This window comes from Fringilla coelebs (genome assembly GCF_963513975.1).
Source record: "Fringilla coelebs genome assembly, chromosome: 6".
Taxonomy (NCBI): domain Eukaryota; kingdom Metazoa; phylum Chordata; class Aves; order Passeriformes; family Fringillidae; genus Fringilla; species Fringilla coelebs.
Window position 1 is genome coordinate 46,706,576 of NC_140034.1, and position 10,249 is coordinate 46,716,824.

General features: G+C 44.2%; 1 protein-coding gene across 2 annotated transcripts in view; it reads right to left on the reverse strand.

Moving 5' to 3' along the window:
- MOB2 (MOB kinase activator 2) overlaps positions 1-8,902 on the reverse strand; it is a 108,159-nt gene extending 99,257 nt beyond the window's left edge. For both annotated transcript variants that reach the window (XM_084208071.1, XM_084208070.1), the window contains exon 1: positions 8,689-8,902. In XM_084208071.1, coding sequence (XP_084064197.1) covers positions 8,689-8,705 — 17 coding nt within the window. In that variant the 5' untranslated portion in view covers positions 8,706-8,902. The remainder of the gene's footprint in view (positions 1-8,688) is intronic.
- Positions 8,903-10,249: the final 1,347 nt, after the last annotated feature.

Consider the following 10,249-nt stretch of genomic DNA (forward strand, 5'->3'; position numbering starts at 1 on the left):
GCTACAACAAAAAGGAAAAAAGGAGACACAGACAAGACCATATGAACATCAGAATTGCAGGTTAGCTCACTCATCTCAACCAGAAATTACAAGGGAACCAAGAAAGGTTGGATGACAGAACAAAGTAAGACAACATTGGAAAAAATTAGGGCCATGTGAGGATTCGTACACCTCAGACCAGAACCTGCAAATCCTTCAATTTTTAACCTCTTTCCCTTCCTAGAAGGCATGCAGATAACCTTAAATAGCAAGACCAGTGCCCAAATATGGCTTTTTGAATGTAGGCTGGTCAGCTCCTTTAAAAGAACCAGTCCCTGGCTAAACCAGCAGGTGAGATTTCTCCAGCTGATGAGGAACTGTACTATTAACATGGTTTTGTTCAAAAAAGTCTATTAACATAAACAAGAGATACAAGCATGCCCAGAAGCTTTTTATTTTTTTTCCCAAGTACATTTGTTGGTCTGATAAAAGTTATTAGCCCTCACTACAAACTTGGTTCCTTTTATATCTAATGGAAAACAGCCACACACTAACACTATAGTAAATACTACAATCATGAAGGTTTCATAGACTGGAGTTCCAGCAACACCTGGAGATCATCAGACAGAAGACTGACTGAAAAAAAAAAAAAGGCTATTTATCATTTACCTGACACAAACCTGAAACCACAGAGTTAATCCTGTAACCTGAGCCCATTCACAAAGTAGACACCTCCTCATAAAAAAACATCTCTATCCAGTTTTGCATAACTTGTTAAGAAGGAACAAAGCCTTTCCTGAGTAACTCCATGCTGGTTTATGAAGAACCATGTAAAAGAAAAGTTCTCTAAATGAGGAAATTCTAGACTTAAGTTTATTAACTGAAGCAGTGAGAAAAAAAAGAGTCAAGATCACCTCAATGCAACCTGTTTCACACAACTTCTGTTCATTATGTGTAAATACCAGGAGAGTTCTCAGAAGTCCCAAGGACTTAGAAATTTCAGTGAAGAAGAGGGACAACAGTGATCCAGTCACTGAACACTGATGATAAAAATATTCAGGGACCACCTTTATAACCTAAGCAGTGCAGAAAGAAAGGGGGAAAGAGAAAAAAAGCATGCAGATATATTCTGAAGAGCTCAAGTTGCCAGACCTGGATCATTTAAAGATACAGTTTTCTGCATGCTTATGTTCTAGCTTAATGGTTTTACTCTTTCAGTGTTCAGAGTAAGAAAGAATTGGATCTATGACAGTTGTCCCTGTCTGATTCCAGTTTAATTTGTGCCACTCTTCAGAAAATTGTATCTAAATTCTGGTTTGGGGGTTATTTATTGTGTGCATGTACGTGTGCATGTACGTGTGCTCTTGTTCCACAATAAGGGACAGAGGTTTGCTGATTGTGTGAAAAACTTGCACCTTGACTAGTTTCTCTTGGCTGACAGAAAAAGGAAACTAACTTTAGAGAAAACTGCCATATTTCCCCCTCCAAATGCTAAAATTATCATACTGCTCTTTAGGTATTTAGTTACATTCATCATTCTAGCTGCAAAATTAAATTATTTAAAATTACTGCACACAGTCTCAGGAAAAGGGAAGCTCCTAGACTACAACTGTTTGAAGTGTCAGAACAAGGCCATGAAGCAAAAATTCTTCCTCAAGGAGTCTCAGTTGATTAACACTTCCCAGTATTACTCTAAACAACACAATTGCAAAAGTAAATTTAAATGATCAGATTTATTCATTTCATGTACAGTTAAGGACACAGCTTTTTTTTTTTTTTTGTAGCTGCAGAGTAAAGGGAGTGAAAAAATTGCTAAGAAGGACTTAAAAAAAAAAAGCTTTGCCACCTTATCAACAACCATAAAAGGCTAAACATGGGTAAAAAAGAATGGACAAGATCACTTCAGTAGTATTCCACTAGCAGAAATACAAAGTTCTTTGAGAAGTCATCAGTGATGGCGGAATATGCAAATCTGACAATACTGGGTTCAAACTTGTATAAACAGTTATCTAAAAATTGCAATCTCTTATTAATTTTACTCTTTCAAGTATGCTTTCCCTGGGGCCACAGCCAGCAGATGTAACAGATGGAAACTGCTAGTGAAATATGGCAAAGTCATGCAGGCCATCATGCGTGAACCGAGCTTCCTGAACACGCTCTTGAATCAGACGGCTGGATTCAGCCAGGCACCCAGAATCCCACCTAGCTTCACATCCCCACCACAGCACAGCCAGCACTTCCCTCAGGTAGATGAAACATGACTTACAGCCAATTGTAAAGCCTGAGTTATTCATGAATATCCAGTTCATGATGACTATATTTATAGCTTACCCATAAACTGAAGGTGACACTGTGACAGTACTCTGATGCCATTGCCTGTGCCAGGGTACCAGCCTAGTCATGGCATCTCCTATTTTCAGACATTCTGCAGTTCTTCCCAACATTCAAGCAGAAGGATACATCACCAGAAGATACATCACTAATTATTTTCAGATTAAATACCACTAATAATCACATTACTACATGATTCCATTCAGCTGATTTAAGTCCTTGCTACCACCAAAATAAGTGTTACCTAAGCTTTCTGTTCTCACAAACACCATCATGCTGTCAACATTATTCATGTAGCCACACAAACAGGCTGCAGGAACTCATTTAGCTGAAAACTAACCTGAGGAGAGGAAACAAGGCAGACAAAAAAAAAAAGAAAGAAGATTTGTTTTCATTCAGATGAGCATCTTAAGCTACCAGTCTTCCTGAATCCTGATGCTACTGCAAAAGAGAAGAGGGTAACATGCAGAGACATGCAAGGAATGAGTATTGCTACACTTAAGAATATTCAATTCTTTTTCTAAATAAAGTAATAGATCCTTTTACTTTAGGTACCTTGAAAATTATCTACTCTTCTTGCCCCTCAGCATACTGGAAAAAGAACACTCTAAAAAGATAAAACGAGTATTCACGTGCACTGTCCTCAGTAAGTTACTAAAGTCACTTACTGATAAATTCTGTGGTTTGCCAAAATAACAAAGGTTTTAAAATGCAGGATTTATTTGGCATTTTCTCCAAGAAATCAATAATTAACTATACCAGGACTCTTCAGGGAGCAAGGCTCTGCAGTTATTTGCAACCTGTTCTGCACTACAAAAGAAGAACCTTGGCAGTGACCATCTCAGTAATATAACCGAGCACTTTCAGAACCAGGGAGACATAAGAGAACAACACACCTGGAAAATTTAAATTGCTCTCTTACAGTCATGACTGCTTTTCTACAAATCTAATAGCCCTTGAAATTCACATTTCAAAGTAACAGCACATTTCCACTACCATACTAATGAATATTACAAGTTAATATTTAATGGGGATCTAATTCTACCTGCAGACAGCGTTATGTAGTTGTTTCACAGTTAAGCTCTGGTTTAGCAAAGGCACTGCTCATGTCTGCTAAGGTTTTGAAGTAATATTGAAGTCTCATCAGTAAGAAGTGAATGGAGTGCCAGTGGCCCACAGACAGACCTAGATTTATCTGGGGAGAGCAACCTGGGACCCCACAGGTAATGTTACACCTATCAATAGAAGCAAATAAGGAGCATGTGAGTATTTCCTGCCCAATGGGACCATATATGTCTTGTTTACCCATTCTGAGTTATTTTCAGCTCCCTTAAAGTAGGGAAAATGACATGTGAAGCCAAGAATCTGCAGGGAATGGAATGCAGGGGAAACACCTGTTGTGAGGTCAGTTAAAAAAACGGAACAAAGACGCACACCATGCAAGCTGTGAAAGGTGAGAGGTTGCAGCAGTTTCTAGAAGGAAGACTGCCTTATAAAGGCAGAAGAGTTTCTTCACTGGAGGTGACTAAAGGGAAGAAAGAGGAAAGCATTCCCTACAGCTACAGCAGCTGAAGAATGTTCAATGTTATTCCTTTCTTCCTTTTAATAGAAATATTTTCTATAATTAGGAAGTTTTGAACAGTACCCAGAATAAAAATCATTACCTACTTTTTCTATAAAGGTCTGCTAGAGAAAGGCAGGTTCAACTGTATGCTGCACCAGCCAAACTGACAGCTAAGCTTGCTGGATAATTTCTCACTGCTCCCACCACAAGATGCACTCCTTACAATTAATGGGGTTGATGATCCTTATGGCTCCCTTCCAACTTGAGATCTCCTACAACAGTGCATCCCATTCAAAAGCCACAAAGGTTTAGTCTAACAGGTGACAAACAGCATATTGGGTTTTACTGACTCAGAACTGGAACACTGGTGTGCTTTTTTCACATGTACTCCTCAGCTGTTCTGGCTCAAGGTTAGGACTTCTCTGCATGACAGTATTCCTATTTCACCATAGCTCATCTTGAACTGGACAGTGTCTTAAGGACTTGTGAGGGCATTTCTTAAAGACCCCTCCACAAATGCAGGATGGAAGACAACAAAACAGCAATATGTGTTACTTTTCTTCTAGCCTTTAAAATTACCACAGGGGTAATGTGGCAAAATCCTATATCTGGAACAAGTGAAAAAACTGCCAGCTTAAATTTAAGTCCCTGACAGTTATAGCTGAATAAAATAAATGCATGACATACAAGTCTCCTCTGTGAAACAAATCTAGCAGTGTGCTGACCTTGAGAAGTTCTCTTACACTGTTTTTTAAAAATTAGCAGTATATCATACACTCAAAAAGACTGAATTTGCATTATTACTGTGTTATTTCACTACAACATACTTTCCAACGACCTATCCTGATGAGATGAAGACTATGCAGGGCAGCATATATATCTGGTGTTTATAATGGATTAACTGACATTACAAAGTGAAACCTGCAAATGTGAGGGCTATTAGTTTCTATTAGACATTATTCAGTTTACAGCTGCAGCCACTTGCTCTGTCTTGCAGACCCCAGATCACCTAAGTGGACAGAAATAGTCTGTGCTGTCTTCAGGCACAAATGTCCTGATCAAAGTTTGCTTCTTCTGCCATTTGTATTTTCCTTACCTTTCCAGGCCATTGCTTTTCTCTAACTGTCCTCAAAGCTGAAGATGTGCAATATGAGAAAAGGATAGTCTTCAACCATTTTTAGGCCCTTCTGTTCAAGTCACTAGGTCAACATATGAAAGAACAAATAACTGAGCAGGGAATGGTATGACTGTATGGATAACAAGACCTAAAATTTAAATGGAGAAGAAATCCCTCTAGCAGACAGCCTCTCTCTCTTTTTATTACACTTAGACTCTAATAAATGCTGGGAGAAGGAGCTGTGAATCTTTATCAAATCAGTGTAAGCATCTCTCAGCTTCAATCAGTATAGTCTATTAACCTACTAAACTACAAAGTTTATAGTAAAGATGAAGTTCAAATTATAATTGTGTCTAATTGTTTGTAAAATACTTTGTTTCCCTCTTCCCTTATTACATAACAGTTCACCAAAACCCCTACAGTACCCAATACTCCTCTCCTATGAAAAAATGCATTACAACATCAGACAGCACTGCTGAAGATGAAATCATGTCAGGTTTATTAGCACCACTAATACATTTTACTCCTAGCCAATTATGATATTTTAAAACAAGGTAAAAAGTAAGTTTCATAAGTAAAGCAACAATGCCTGCCTTTGTTGCTAACTTGAACTTCAAGAGCAGATCAATGCTATTTGTAACACAAAAGTTTGGAATCTCTTCCAAAGTGGGTAATATGGACCTCTGGTAAATGTTGTTGAGCAAAGCAATTAAGCAATACTGATCACTAGTCAAAATTGGACTTAAAATATATCCTCGTTAGACAAATAAGCTCAAAATGGTCTTTTTTTTTTAATGGAGAGAATGCACAGAAGAAACCACAGAGTTTCACCAACATCAGTATTAATGCTGCATTCAGTGGAAGGGCCAAATATACGAATCAACCACAGAAAAGACTCTGCCTTTACTTAGGTGCTAAACTAAGCATCGTACCATGCCAGCAGCTCATTCTTTTCAGCTTTCTTCCTTAGGACTTGACTGGATTTTGAAGCACTTGACTGAACAGCAGGCAGCACCCAGAGAAGTTTTGCTGTGTGACCATGTAAGTCTGTAGCAGTTTGTTAATCCGTAATAAATTCACTATTGTTTGTAAGCCTCAGCTTCCGTTTTTTTGTATATTAAGTACTCTGAGGCGATCAGAGACACTGGGGCTGCTGCTCTTGGTGGTATGATTAGCCCTTACCCTTCCCCCTTTCCAAGGGACCACAAGAGAAGGGGAGGACCAGGAAGGAATAAAGCAAATCTCACTGTAAACTCACGTTTATCAGACCAGCGGCACACCAGCTCGAAGGGTTGAGATCTAGAACAGGAGCAACAGTTACTGCTGCCTAGTTTAACACACTTGCACTCCAAGGATCATTACTCGGCAATACAAAGTCAAAACACAGAGGGTGTTTCTCACATCAAAAAGTTAAGAAAGCACAGCCAGTCAGGAGACACACAAGGCCTTCCACAGGGGTAGGGAAAGTGCATGGAAAGCTGAAACTGCAAACCACCACCTTCCCAAAGCAGTAAGGAATAAGAAAGATCACAATGGTTTTAGTAGTGAGGACGCTTCAGAAAAAGGGACACCACCAAGAAGCAGACCAATACATTTTGCTTGTCAGAGACATCAACACCAACTAATGTATTACTGGGACAGACCTGTTTTCCTATTATTCTGCAGGTTTTTCTTCAGCCCTGTCCTCCTCACATCTGAGACCCAAACACCTGAAGCTCCCACTGAAAGAAAGGCTGAGCAAGTGGCATTACCCAAACTTCTGCCTGGGCAGACAAATGTCCTCAGTTTCTTTGTCAAGCAGCAGGACGGATGCTTCCATTTACAAACACAGTTGCTAACAGCAGGCATAACTTGGCCGGGAATAAGAATGGGTCCCCCAGGACTTCTAGCCTTTCCCATTTCAAAATATCAATGCTCCCCCTTCCTGCCATAATCACACACAACCATCTTCCCCAAATGTGCACAAATAGAACTAACAGCGTTTTAAGGGAGAAAACTTTAAGAGCATCAGAGGGACAATACTGGGTTTGGTCAGGAGTGAAACATTTCAGGAAATAGCTGAGAACAAGAGGGTAACACACAAATGACTCAGGATCCATTCCCATTACAATGGGGAAAACAGGCAAGTCTTTTCTACACACGGATGGATCCACCCACCCTGGGTAGAAAAGTACAGAACAAATGCCAATTTTTTGTAGTGACTTCAAGAAGCCCAAAACATTTTTCATAAGAAAATCATCACTGAGAGCATGACTACAATAAACCTTGATTCTTTTCTGATTTACAATGAAATTTGCACAGAATAAGTACAGCTGTTGTAGTGGGGCACGCAGTATTTTGAGTCATACAAGCAACTTGCATAAGTCCTGCGTTTGACCTTTTTTGTAATTACAGTAACATTCTTTGACACTCCGGCTTTTACTTTTACAAAGTCAATGTAACAGACCACCTGTGCTTTGCGGTTGTTACAAAACACATCAAAACAAGCTCGTCATTTCTATTTTCATTGACACCGTGTAACAACAGAGCGCAGCCCTGTGAATTACAAGACACAAGGCTTGCAGTACATGGCACCCATGCCCCTTCACATGCCACAAATACTGCCCTTCCACTGCTCAGCCTGCTGGAGGAAAAGCCAGCCATCCGTGTCTACCCCACAGAGATTCTGCATTCCCTCCATCTGAGCGAGTGAGAGATCAGACTCACAGTAAACTTTGTATTGACAGCCGGTTCCAGAGTTGGATGCGACCCGTTTGAAGGCGAGTAACAAGTGCACTCTCAGCACCAAACACATCGGCTGCAGACAAAAGGCAGCACGCACGCCAATGACCCTTCCAAACACGCCACATCCACCAGCTGCGACAAAATAGTTTACCTTCTGTTCTAGGCACATCGGTGTTAGAAAAGGAGGCAACCTAGATGGCAAAGACCGCATTCAGGAACGGCTGTGAAGAACAAACTAAGGGCAGCAGGTTATCACTGCAGCGCTAGTTTTGCTGGAGCATAAACCAAGTGCTCATGAGATTTTGAAGCATAATTATTCACAGTTCACCTGAGTGCAGGTCGCCAGCGCAATTCATGCAAGAAGTAACCGAGAATATCTCGTTTGGGATACTGGTAGCATATCAGGTCACTCCCATCAGCTGCATCTCCCTCTCCTGCACTGAGGTTTCCAGACCTAAAACCCGCAGCAAACAGCTCTCTACCTTCTGTCTCTGTGTAATTAGCACTATTAATCCCAGGCTATCCAAGCCCCCTGGCGTGGCTCTGATTTGGCGTTAATCTCTGCCGAAGTCTCTTCTTCCTCCCTACAGAAAGCCATTTAAACCTTGGCAGCCTTTCGGTTTAGAGTGATGTTCTGTCGCAGGGGGATTAGCCGCACACTGTACGAGTGGCAAGCACAGAGAGCTGCCACACCTGGCCTGCCTACACCGCAAAAAGGGAAGGAAAAGTTACTTTTTCAGAGAGCCACCGCTCGGGACAAGACAAGGGCTGCCGTGCAGCCGTGTTCCCCGCGGGCGCAGGCGGCTGCACGCAGGGACTGAGCCCGGGGCTGAGCCGCAGCCCTCCCGCTCCCGCCGGCAGGAACTGATTAGTCATTAGCGGCGCACGCGGGGCCGGGGCTGCCCGGCGGCGGGGCCGCCTCGGCCGGGCGGGAGAGCTCCGGGGGGAGGGACGCGGAGGGGGCCCCACTCACCCCATGAGCCAGTCCATGGCTGGGTCCCGCCGCGCCGGCAAGCTCCCGCGGCCGCCGACTCGCCGCTCACCGCCCGCTCATGGGGGCCGGGGCCGCTGCGCGCTCGGGGCTCCTCCCTCGGCCGCTGTGTCCGTCGGTCCGTGCCCCGGTCGGTCGGTCGGTCCCTCCCCGGCCGCGGGCGGGGCGGCCGCCGGGTGCCCCCCCCCGGGCTGACACTCGCGCACTGGCGCGGCCGGAAGTAAACACACGGCGCTGGCCAACCCGGAAGCGGCCCCGCGCCGCCCGCCGCCGCGCGGGGCACGCCGGGAGGTGTAGTCCGGGCGCGCACCCCCGGGGCTGCCCGGGCCGGGCACCCCCGCATCAGTCGGGCCCCTGTGCGGGAGCCTCGCTGTCCGCACCGCAGTGCTCTGGTTCTCGCTAGGGCACGCCGTGTCGGAGCCTCTGAGGCAGCGATGGCAAGGCAAATTAATGTGTTAGAGACGGTGATGAGAACCTGGAATTCCCACGGGGTCGCCAGGGTCTGACCCGAGACTATCCTGCAAAAATGACCAAACAGCTGCCGAAGGGACGATGCCTATCCCCACGCAGCCCAACACTGCACCCTTTGAGATTTACACAACCCTAACTTTTGAATGTAAACCCTTCCCATGCGGTTGGCTGGCGCACAGCATTCCCGGTGGCTCCGTGAAAGCGATGCGCTCTAGCCCGAGCTCCCTGAGCGGCGCCTGCTCGGGCGGGCGCGATCGCAGGGGCAGAGCTGCTGGACACCAGCCCGTGCTTTGGACACGAGTGTGAGTTAAACCCGCCTGAGGGGAGAGCGATGGTTAGTTCACCCGCCACTTTTCTGAGGGAAGGACCTTCTTCCAGAGGCTGTTTGAACCACCAGGCTCCTTCCCTGCCCGGCTTCCTCCCCGTGCTGTGCCGGGGGCGCCAAGGGCCCGCCCAGCCCCGTGGTGCGCTGAGGGTCCCCAGGGCCCCTCGTCCCACAGGCACCCACCTGTAACCCCACCTTTCGGGGCGCTTGAGTCAGCCCCAGCCGCCACACGGGCTCCACAGACAGCTCCAACAGAGCAGCGTCATCCTGGGGCTAATTCTGCATTGCAAGGGGATGTCGGAGGGGGGCTTAATAAGAATGTTTCTCCGTCATAGTTGTTTTGTACCTCTCTGTCTTAAGAGAGTAGAGTTATTTTGTATTGAAAAACATATTGTGGTAGAGTTATTTTGTATTAGAAAGCATATTGTGGTGTAGTTTTGGTAACGGACCTTCCCTTTGAAATCTGCTTTGCACAACACATAACTGTTTTGTTTTGCCATTCTCCTGTAACAAAACTTCAGCCTGAGAATTGTCTGGGAATGTGGCAGTGTAGCTTAAGAAATGGAAGGCCAGAACTTAAAAATTTATGTTGTCTGTGTTCCAATGAAGTGTTTCTCTTTAACACATTTTATCTTCTAATTGGTTTTAGTTTTACTTATCCTTTCATTTATGAAATGTAGCATAGGAAAAAGGTCTTGCAGCAAAACCCCCCATACTTTCCTGAGTGGCTGGGGCAAGGATTTTTTA